Here is a 10,077-nt window from a genome sequence, read left to right as displayed (position 1 = left end):
CCATCACGGAAACCTACAACGCAGGGCTTTGCCCTCGGTTGTGGCCAGGTGGTAGGCAGGGAGCAAACAGATGGCAGCAGCAGAGCAGCTGGGATCCCTGACAGGCAGGGGCAAAACATCTGGTAGGCTGTTCCAGCTCGACAACTTGGAAAGCAACCTATGTGTCTGCTGACTTTTTAGCTCAGAGGGAAGACGGTCTAAAAAGATTTAAAAAAAGAAGAAGAAAAGAAAAGAAAAGAAAGAAAGAAAGAAAGAAAGGAAAAGAGAAGAAACAGCCCCAGAATGTGGCATGCATTGATCATTATCGGCTGTTCTCGGCAAGGCGCCACAAGGAGGAGTTGACTTCCAGAAGGAATTAGCCACTTTACAAGCTGAAGGGAAAGGGACCCTGAAATCCAGGGTCCCGCAGAGCTGGAAAAAGCCAACTCCTCTTGCTTCTGGTCTCCAAACACTAAGAGGCGCTCACGATCCACCAAGATCCAATAAGCCTTGTCCTCCCAGGGTGAGAAGGTGAAGGGTGTGGTGTTCCTGCCTGGGACTCAGAACCTCAAAGCCAGCATCTTGAGGGAGAGACCAGAAGGAAGCAAAGCTATAAAGCCAATTTCAGAATGGCGTCCAGGAAAGAATCAGGAATGTCATCACTGACCCTAGACCTGCCTGGGAAATAAATAAAAAAGGGTGTGTGTGGGGGGAGGGCGGTGAGAGGCTGAATGGCTCAGTCGTTAAGCATCTGCCTTCAGCTCAGGTCATGATCCCAGGATCCTGAGATGGGGGCCTGCATTGGGCTCCCCACTCAAGCCTGCTTCTCCCTCTCCCACTCCCCCTGCTTGTGTTCCCTCTCTCGCTGTCTCTGGCAAATAAAGTCTTTTTTTTTTTTTTTAAAGTGTAGGTTTGGGGGACTCCTGGATGGCTCAGTCAGTTAAGTATCTATCTGACTCTTGATTTCAGCTCAGCTTATGATCTCAGGATAGTGAGATCGAGGCCCGAGTCAGGCTCTGTGCTCAACCAGGAGTCTGTTTCTCTCTTTCTCTCTCTCTCTTTCTCCTCTCTGCCCCTCCCCCTGCTTGCTTTCTCTAAAATAAATCTTTAAAAAAAAAAAAGTATAGGTTTTGGAGGGAATGATGTTGCCAAAGAAACCATTAGTCTGACCTTTAAAAAGGTAACCAACCAACGCTGTGCCTGCTGAGGAAGCCTCCATTAGAACCACGCGCAGGCTAGAGATGGTTGTACAGGCTGTGTCTAAGGGCGCACGACGCAGGGCCCCAAAGGAGTTCCGAATCGCTGCACGTCTGCTGTCCTCCTCCTTCCTGCATGAGCGTGTCCTTCAGGACCAGGGAATTCAGTGAACGGAACAGACAAAAATCCCTGTCCTCATGGAGTCTACAAGGCAGTTAGGGAGACAGGTAATGGGTACGATGTCAGATGGTAAGTTCTGTGAAAGTACAGATGCAGTAGGGGGCAGAAGATGTGGGGGGGCAGAAAATGCGGGAAGGGTGGCTCCTTTACTCAGTGGGGCAGGGGAGGGCCATCCTGACAGGTGACAGCTGAATAGAGGTAGGAGCTGGCACATGGATGTTCGGAACAAGGGAAATCAGAAATGGAGGGGCAGCAGGTGCAAAGGCCTAGAGGTAGGGCATGCCTGCTGGTCTGAGCTGGTCCAAAGCAGCCAGAGTGGCTAAAACAAAGTGGGTTACCCTAGCAGTGTCGGGAGTTGGGCCGGGCCCAGGCCTGTAGGGCATAGTTCTTTAGTGCCCCATCTTGGGACAACTGGGGAACAGGTAGGGGCCATTTGGTTATTGCATTGCATGGGGAGGAGCTGCTGCGATTTAGTGGGTGAGCCTGAAGATGGTCATTCTGTGACACCCACGATTGTTCCACCCAACCAAGAACTGACCCACCTCCCACTCGATTTTAAAACATCTTGCTGGGTATTTGTATAGATGAGAACATCGCTTCCTAATTATTTAAGTGTGGAACCCAACCCCATTTCAAACACAAGGATCTGAGAGCTGGAGTGAGAGCCAGTTTTCCAGAAAGGCAGCTATGGTGTAAATCGGAGGAAGGCCAAATTTTTTCTTCAGAACTACACCCAGAACTGGTCATCATTTTGGAAAATGCTGTCACCAATGGCACTGTCCTTCCTGGTGTCTGATTCCCCAGCCCCACCCACACACGCGGGCGAGTTGGGTATGAGCAGACACACCCTGCTGCCCCATGTTAGTGATGGGAATTCTCTCCCATCCTGTGTCATCACAAGAAAGGGACCAGACCGGAAGACCTGCTGACCATATGCAACGTTCTGACATCCCATACGGGGAGCTGGGTTGTAGGGGGTAGGGAGGTAATGGGTACGAGGGTCCATTTGCACACCTCAGGGTCCATTTGCACACCCAGTAGGCCCTTCCTCGTTTGCTTAATCCTGACCCCTTGAGGGCTCAGCTTCTGAGGTTGTGTATTTTGCTCTGGTGTATGCTCATCTTAATTGTTCTCTCTGGATCGTCTGCCTCGGACTGGAGGCTCCTTTGAGGGTGGGGTAACATGTTCTTGGCAGAGCAGCTTCCCGAAACACTCTTCAACTCGGGCCTTCCAGGGCCTGTGGGCCAGCAGAATGGCCTTGGCTCTGTCTCCTGTCACACACATGCCGGGCTCATTGGCAAGTTGCCATGCAGCTGGGGGATGTCTCCTGAAACCCCACATGGCCCCCGTCCTCCTGCCACTCTGGAAATCTAAGCTAACAATGTCCACACGTCCTCTAAAAGTGAGCTGCTGATGGGAGTTTGGCCCTGCCTGACAGCCAGGGGGCTGAGAGGGCAGGACGGGGACAACAAACAGATTCCCTATCACCCTTGCACTTAGAAAACGGGCCCCAAGCCAGAGTGGACATTCATGAGCCGTGAAGTTTCCACCAATAAATCCATGAATGCTTCTAGCACCTGCCCTTCTGCCTGACCCCCTCCCCCAGTCACCTGCCAGCTAGAGGCTCAGTGTCGACAGCAGCTAGCAGAGGCCCAGTCACGGGGATGACGCCAGGGCCACAGTCTCCCCGAGGGCACGCGCGAGAGACTACCAGTGGGCTATCTGGAAGGACACAGAGGCCAGCGCTCAGATGTGGACCAACAGAACAGGAGCCATTCCTGGTCATGAGGGCCACAGCAGGACTCAGCCTTGAGGCGTCTGACCAGATTGAACACCATGTATAAGGCAGACCTCTTCAGGTAGAAGTGATGGAAAATGAACTCTGACGACTCTTGGTTTCCTGGGGGCTGCTGTAACAAATTCTCCAACCTTTGGGAACCTTGGGGGCTTAAACATAATTTCATTCTCACAGTTCTGGAGGCCAAAAGTCTGGAATCTCAGTGTTGACAGGTCCCCAGCCCCTCCAGGAACTCTGGGGAGAACCCATTCCCAGCCCCTTCTACTTCTGGTGGCTGCTGGCTCTCCTAGCTCTGCTCTGTCTTCACATCGTCTATCCAGTCTCCCCCTGCCTCTCTTATAAGGATGCATGTGACTGCATTTAGGGCCCACTCAGATAATCCAAGCCCCTCCTGTCCAGATTCTTAATCACATCTTTTTTTTTTTTTTTAAGATTTTTATTTATTTATTTGATAGACAGAGAAGATCACAGTAGGCAGAGAGGCAAGCAGAGAGAGAGGGGGAAGCAGACTCCCCGCTGAGCAGAGAGCCCGACGTGGGGCTCGATCCCAGGACCCTGAGATCATGACCTGAGCTGAAGGCAGAGGCTTAAACCACTGAGCCACCCAGGCGCCCCCTTAATCACATCTTTTGCTGTATTAGTTAATGTTTACTCTTTTGCGGGCATCTAAGGTAACAGTCCTGGGTTCCAGGGCTTAGGATGTGGACATAGCTTTGGGGCCCCCATTCAGCCCATTCCAGTAACAAAACCCCTGGAAAGTCAGGGGGTCCAGGGGTGGCCAGATGGTGGCCTCTGTACATCATGGTGCCTGGTCCCCCCTCCTCTTGGCTTCTGTCTTCAAAGCTGCCCGGGTCCTCACTCCGAATAGCCCTAAGCCTCCCACGTGGGAATGTTCACGTGGGAGAAGAACAGAGAGCCAGGCAGCAGGAGTCCTGAGACCGTTCCTTTTCCCCTGCTCCCAACAAGGAAGCCTCCTTCCCACGACACACTGTCTGATGATAAAGCGACGCCATTTCGTTAAAGCCCGAGCCCGAGTTGGAGAGAACTACCGAAGGGAGACCGCCAGCTGCTGTTGGAAGAGGGCCACTGATTTCTACAAGGTTCTGCTCTTTTTTCATGTTCATAATCTTTCAAAAGGTATAATTTACTCTAATTATTGGAGTAAGAAAAATGAAGTGATGGGAGCGCCTGGCTGGCTCGGTGGGTAGAACACGCAACCCTTGATCTTGGGGTTGTGAGTTTGAGCCCCACTTGGGGTATAGAGATTCCTTAAATAAGTAAACAACTTTTTAAAAATGTAGTGCTAGAATTAAACACACTCATACACGTGGCCCGTCATTTAGAAGATACGGAATTCATCTGGGCCACTGCGCCATCATGGTGGGCAGCTTTCCACGTTGCAGCTCCCAGCACACATAAACAGTCTATTTCTCCCCAGCCCACACACAGGTGTCCATTCCCATGCAGGTGAAGAGAGTCAAGAACATTCCTTCTTCGTGAAGTGAGAGGAGGCTGGACTCTGAGCTTCCCCCTGCCCAGCACACCTTCTTCTCTTCCTCTGGAGAACTGCCCTTCCCATTCCGTGTGATCTTTGCGGGCTGCCTGGTAAAGGCTTAAAACCCGCAGTGGGCCTCCCCGGGTCCTGCCTCTGTTCATGGATGATGGGAACGAGAGGAGCCTTTCTCTGCAGAGATCCCTAAAAGGAGAGACCACAGTCTGCAGCTGCAGATGACACTCTAACGCATCCTGCAGGGAGAGCCTTCATGGCCACGGAGGGAAGCCATGGATAGGCCAACGGGGCACCATCACTTGAACCCTGAACACAGCTGTGCCGGAAGCCCGGGCTGCCCAGGGGCATATCCCAGCAGGTCGGATTGGGGCTGGGTTCCGAGGCGATTACTGGCTGCAGTTGCAAGGCTGGTGGATTGCCGCCGTATGTGGTGTCTGTGGGTTTGCTCTGAGTGCTAAATAGAGAGTCTCAGAGCCAGTGGCTCTTGTTCTGGTCAGGACAGCCCCAGGCCTGGGCTTGGGTGTGATCTGCATTGAAGCTTTGGTCTAAGGTCAGGTTCTCCAGAAATTGAGCCCAAGACAGGAATTCACAGGCCATGGTTTAGGAGAGGGAGTGCCCTCAGGGGAACCTCTGAGGGAGGCAGGAGCAGGCAGGGGAAGGTGTGCTAGGTGAGGCTGTGGTCTCAGCTGGGATCTAGCTTTAGCCCAATCCCACAAGGAGCTCGGGAGCACAAACAGTGTAGAGGAGCGTCCCTCTGCCCCATGACTGCAGTCTACCTCAGGAGCAGAGAACTTTACAGGCATTTCTTCTAGAGTGGGGGGCAGCTCTGAGCTGTGTCAGCACCCAACCTCCCGAGCACCCAACCTGGTGTGGTGGGCACCCAACCTGCCCAGATTGGTCTCTGAGCAAGGTACCAACAACACGGCCCACATGGGTTTCACGGCCCCTGACAGCCTCAACCAGCTTTCAGACGCAGCGACTCAGAGACTCTTTAACCCTTCACTCATCAGTGTCTCCAAGCTCTTGAGAAAGAAGGAAGCGGGCAGAAGACTTCATACGTGGCCCCCACCATTCTGCCTTCTCCTCCCCGAACACTTTCGCAGGACCGCAGATCAACACAATGCCCCTGGCACACCCTCACCCACACTGGCCACACACAAGTGCTTGTGAAAACCTAATGAGACACTTCCTTGGACTCCAGGAAAGAGTTCGACTCTCCACATGGACAGAAGCAGGCAGAATGTACGGAAATAAACAACAACAACAACAATGACAAAATGACCACCACTCTAAAGTGTCTGTCAGGCCTGGGCTCTGTGTACACTGATCCTAAGTGATCCCAGGGCTCATTGGCACCCTGGAAGTGATTGTGGAACAATCAGAAACTGTATTTAGCTGCAAATGACAGATGTTTTGGAGAAACTGGCTTCAACAAACTAAAGGTATTATTTCTCTCATACAATGAAGAGTCCAGCGGGAGGCAGATGGGGGCTGGGACAGTGGCTCCACAATATCATGTGATTCCGTTTTCAAAATGGCTCCCACATGCCCAGACATGGCCACCAAGTTCTGGGCAAGAAGAAGGGAGAGAAGGCTAAAGCCTGAGGGGTCCAGTCAACAAGTCTGCTCCTGTTTCAAGAACTCTCCTGGAAGCCTCATCTGTGACTTCCACTTATGACCAGGACTGTGTTCCATAACCACCTCCTGGCTGCAAGGGAGGCTGGGAAGCATAGTTCCTGAATCCGAGTACTAGCAGAGAAGACAAAGCAACAGAAATCTCTGCCACTAGAATCTAATAGTGGTTCTGATACCATCTGAGGTCTCATAGGCCCGCAGAGGGACAGCAGTCTGTAGCAGACTTGGTCTCCGGGATCCCAGGACAGATCACAGGAAAGCAAGGCCAGTTTCAGTGCATACAGGTTTATTGAGCTATGGTTGCCATTCATAGTGCTAGGTTAAACCACAGGGAAGATGGCGACATGACCAGTGCAATGCAGGGGACTGGAATCTCACTCCAGGTGGTGCCCACTAAGGAGCATATCATGGTTGGGAAGAACCTTAATAACATTAGTCGATGGGGCCTAGGTGGATATCATGACAGGTGGTGCCTCCCTAGGAAGGTGCCATGAAAGGCTGCAGTGTTAAAAAAAAAAAAAAGTTTACCTGTAAGTCTGTCCAGATGTACTCCTTAGGGTATGTTCTCTTCAGGGAAGCAGGTAAAAATCTCTTAAAATTCTTGGAATTTGGATGGTTTCTGACTTGTAGGTGATCTGGGGCCCCACTGAGGCCTTAGCTAAAAAGGTGACCACCTCCCATCCCTACCCTGTAGGAGAAGCTGACTGTTCCAAGGTCAGTGGACAGAAGGACCTACAACCAAGAAACCCACTGAAAGGGAAACTAGGGGCTTTGCATCGGGCCCTCAGCCCCAAATCCCTCACTCTAGGGGACAGGCACACAGGGTGTCCAGACCTAAAAAGAACAGCAGTGCAAGAGCACTGGAGTCAGCTTGGGAGGCAAGCCAGTCCACTTTCAGGGGGCAAGAGGGTGCAGATGGGGCCCTATATCCCAGGCAGTATGGCTGTCAGTATGATGTTGTTGTCCAAGGTTGTTGTTGGTTGTTGTTGTTGTTGTCCTAGTCAGAGCAGGGGCTGCAGAGCCAAGACAAACAGCATGGAAAGCAGAGATTCCCCCACCAGGAGCCCATCTGCGGAGGACACCTTAGGGGTGGGACCAGAATGTGCACTTGAGGTAGAAGCTGGGTTCTACTCTATGCCTCCACCACCTCCAGCCCAGGCCATTCATGCCTCCATCCAAGCCCACCTGGATTGGAAGTGTGTGGAAGGAGCCAGGCCAGGGGCTGGCAGCTTACCATCCCCTCTCTACACCTACTTGCAGGAGGCTGTGCTCAGGGTCCTGGCGGACATCTGGCTGGTTCTTCAGGATTGGAGACCACCCACTGTCAAAGGCCTGTATGGCACCATCTATGGAGGAAGGGGGCCAGGATGGGCTAGGCTGGGAAACCTCAGCACCAGGCCCAGGTCCTCTGGGACAAACAGAGACCTCTGGTTTCCTGCAGTGGGTTGGGAAGATAGGAGATCTGCAAGGATTGGCTTCTGGAATGGAAGGTGCATGACAAGGCCTTCCAAATTGTCATCCTCACAGGGAAGGGTGACGATTACCACCCCCATACTACAGATGGGCACAAAAGGCTTAGAGGAGTTGGCTAACTCTGGGCGGGTGAGTGGCAGAATCAGACCCAAAAAGCAAGATCACCTGGGCGTGGGACCACGTCAGAAGTGGCGCTGGCAGGAATTTCACCTGGTTCCATTCCAGGAACTCGGAAACTTGTTTTGACTGTTTCCTCCCACCCCTACCCGCCTGCAGGGTCACCAGCCTAGACATCCCTAAGATCCTGCTTTGGTCTGTGACCTGGTCTCTGGGGATAACTGGGCGCGTATTTCTTGCGGGGCAGGTGGACAGCACAGACGGTGTGCACTTGCATGGCTGCAGCAAATAGCCTCAGTTTCCTCACCGCTAAAATAAGCTCCCGCCAGCCCGAAACTGGGAAGGAGCGGTCATCGCCGCCCCGTCCGGGCCCCTCACCCAAGCAGCGGTTCCTGGTGAAGAGCCCCCGGAAGTCTTCGCACTCCTCACGCCGGTTTCCGCTGGCTCCGCAGTCGCACCAAGGCGCCACGCGCGCGCTCGCGTTGTCCACATAGTTGGGAGTGACGGCGGTGCCTGCTGGGGACTCCAGGACTGAGTAATCGGCCCACCCAGGCAGAGGCATCTTCGGGAGAACCCCAGTCGGCGCCCGGATCCCGGCAGTGCGTACCCACGAGGCCTGCGTAGGCACGCAGGCAGCTGGGGGCCTCATCCAGCAGGCAGCCGTCGGGGGCGCTGGGGGCGGGCGAGCAGGAGGCCTGGAAGGCCAGGAGGCGGGGCCTGCGCGGTGCCACGGCGGGAGGGTGAGCGGGAGGCCCTGCCCAGTCCCTCCCACCCAGTCTCCTCCCGGCCAGCCCCCACAGCCCGTTCACACCTGCCCCACCGCCCCGCCTCGCCTCCGCCCCATCCCACGTAGCCCCACCCCCCTCCTCACCGGCAGATCCGGCTGTGTTCGCAGGCGTCTAAGGGTGCGAGGCAGGAGGGCGGCGCTGGCCCGGGCCCCGCGAAGGCGCAGGCTGGCACGAAGGTCTGGCGCCGGCGCTCGGCGCACGCGGCGGTGGCGCACGGGCAGAAGAGCAGCGCGTGGGTGAGCGCGGGAGGCCCGCGGGCGAAGAAGCGGCGCAGGGCGCGGCGGCAGCGGGCGCGGGGGCAGCCTCCGGCCCCGACCCGACCCAAGCACTGAGCCACGTACTCGGTGCGCAGCCGCTCGCACCGCGCGTCCGCCGTACACGCCTCGGCCGCGTCCAGGCATCGGTTCCGTCCGGCCGAGCCAGGTGACCCTGAGGGAGCGGCGGGCAGCTGCAGTTCTCGGGGAGCCTTACCAGCGCGCTTCCCCCGCGTCCCCCGGCCACGCCCTCTGAAGGCGCGGGGCGCGCGGAATCGGAGGAGCGCAGAGTGTGGCTCCAAGGCGTGACCGGCTGGCATTGACCGCCCCTCTGTCGCGGGGACGGGCGGCCCCTGGCTCTGGGGAGTCCTGCAACACGTCACGGGTGGGTCGGGCGCACCGAGACTCGGCCCGGCCTCCCCCAGACGGTGAAGCCTACCCTCCCCAGGCACCACTCATTCCGCAGAACGGCCACACCCGTTCGAAGAGGGGTCCGCGGGGCTCCTGCCACTCTCCTAGGCCCCAGCTGACGTGGGAAACAGAGCAAGGCTTCTGGGGACTTGGCTAATGGGCATTTATCAGAAATGGGTTGAGGACAGTGGCTCCTCCTCTTTCTCTTTTGACACGCTGGGACAGCTGAGCTTTCTTCCTTTCTTCTCCTCCCTATTGGTTTCTGGGTCTCCCACCTTCCATACCTTCTCAGGTGCCTCCTTCTGCCCCTTACCGTCTTGCCCTTCCATTCCCTTCTGATGCTCCCTTCTCATCCATCTCCCATGTGGCCCATCTCTGGTGTCTCCTGGCCCCTCCACTCTCTACCAGCCAAGCAAAAGAGGGATTCCCTGAAAGGATTCTGGGCTGCAGAGGGCCCATTTAGACTAGGCTGCCAGGTTGTGAATTCCAGGGAAGACCCTCTGGTCAGGCCACAGGTCTCTGACCTTAGCCACAAGGCCCAATAGTCCATGACAGGTGGCAGTCTTCTGGGGCCCAGGCGAGGGTCTCATAGGAAGGGACTTGGCAGCCCCTTCCTAGGACCTGGGTCACCAAAACCAGACTTCCGCTGCCCCTCTCTGTACTCTCAGCCCCTGGAAGCGCTACCCTCATGGGCAAGTTTTCCAGTCTGGCCCCCCATCCTTCTCACTGAGTGTG

At 55.3% G+C, this 10,077-nt stretch overlaps 1 protein-coding gene across 1 annotated transcript; it reads right to left on the bottom strand.

The window, feature by feature from the left end:
- Positions 1–6,593: 6,593 nt before the first annotated feature.
- LOC132008167 (GDNF family receptor alpha-4-like) lies at positions 6,594–9,251 on the bottom strand. Its single transcript, XM_059386586.1, has 5 exons — positions 8,761–9,251; positions 8,497–8,606; positions 8,268–8,402; positions 7,554–7,645; positions 6,594–7,312 (listed from the first exon to the last, which is right to left on the bottom strand). Exons 1-5 carry the CDS (start codon positions 9,249–9,251, stop codon positions 7,301–7,303), a joined length of 840 nt encoding a protein of 279 aa, XP_059242569.1. The 3' UTR covers positions 6,594–7,300.
- Between the last annotated feature and the right edge of the window lie 826 nt (positions 9,252–10,077).

Source organism: Mustela nigripes, unplaced genomic scaffold, assembly GCF_022355385.1.
Source record: "Mustela nigripes isolate SB6536 unplaced genomic scaffold, MUSNIG.SB6536 HiC_scaffold_75, whole genome shotgun sequence".
Lineage (NCBI taxonomy): Eukaryota > Metazoa > Chordata > Mammalia > Carnivora > Mustelidae > Mustela > Mustela nigripes.
Note: the sequence above shows the minus strand (reverse complement) of the source record. Positions and strands in the feature narration are given on the sequence as shown.

What these genes read in the sequence shown, in the direction of transcription:
- LOC132008167 (XM_059386586.1), bottom strand. Translation starts at nt 9,251, where the DNA reads ATGCCAGCCGGTCACGCCTTGGAGCCACACTCTGCGCTCCTCCGATTC. An exon ending in GAACACAGCCGGATCTGCCG is followed by an intron (nt 8,607 to 8,760) that starts GTGAGGAGGGGG and finishes GGCACCGCGCAG; the next exon opens with GCCCCGCCTCCTGGCCTTCC. An exon ending in CACCAGGAACCGCTGCTTGG is followed by an intron (nt 7,646 to 8,267) that starts GTGAGGGGCCCG and finishes CTTCCTCCATAG; the next exon opens with ATGGTGCCATACAGGCCTTT.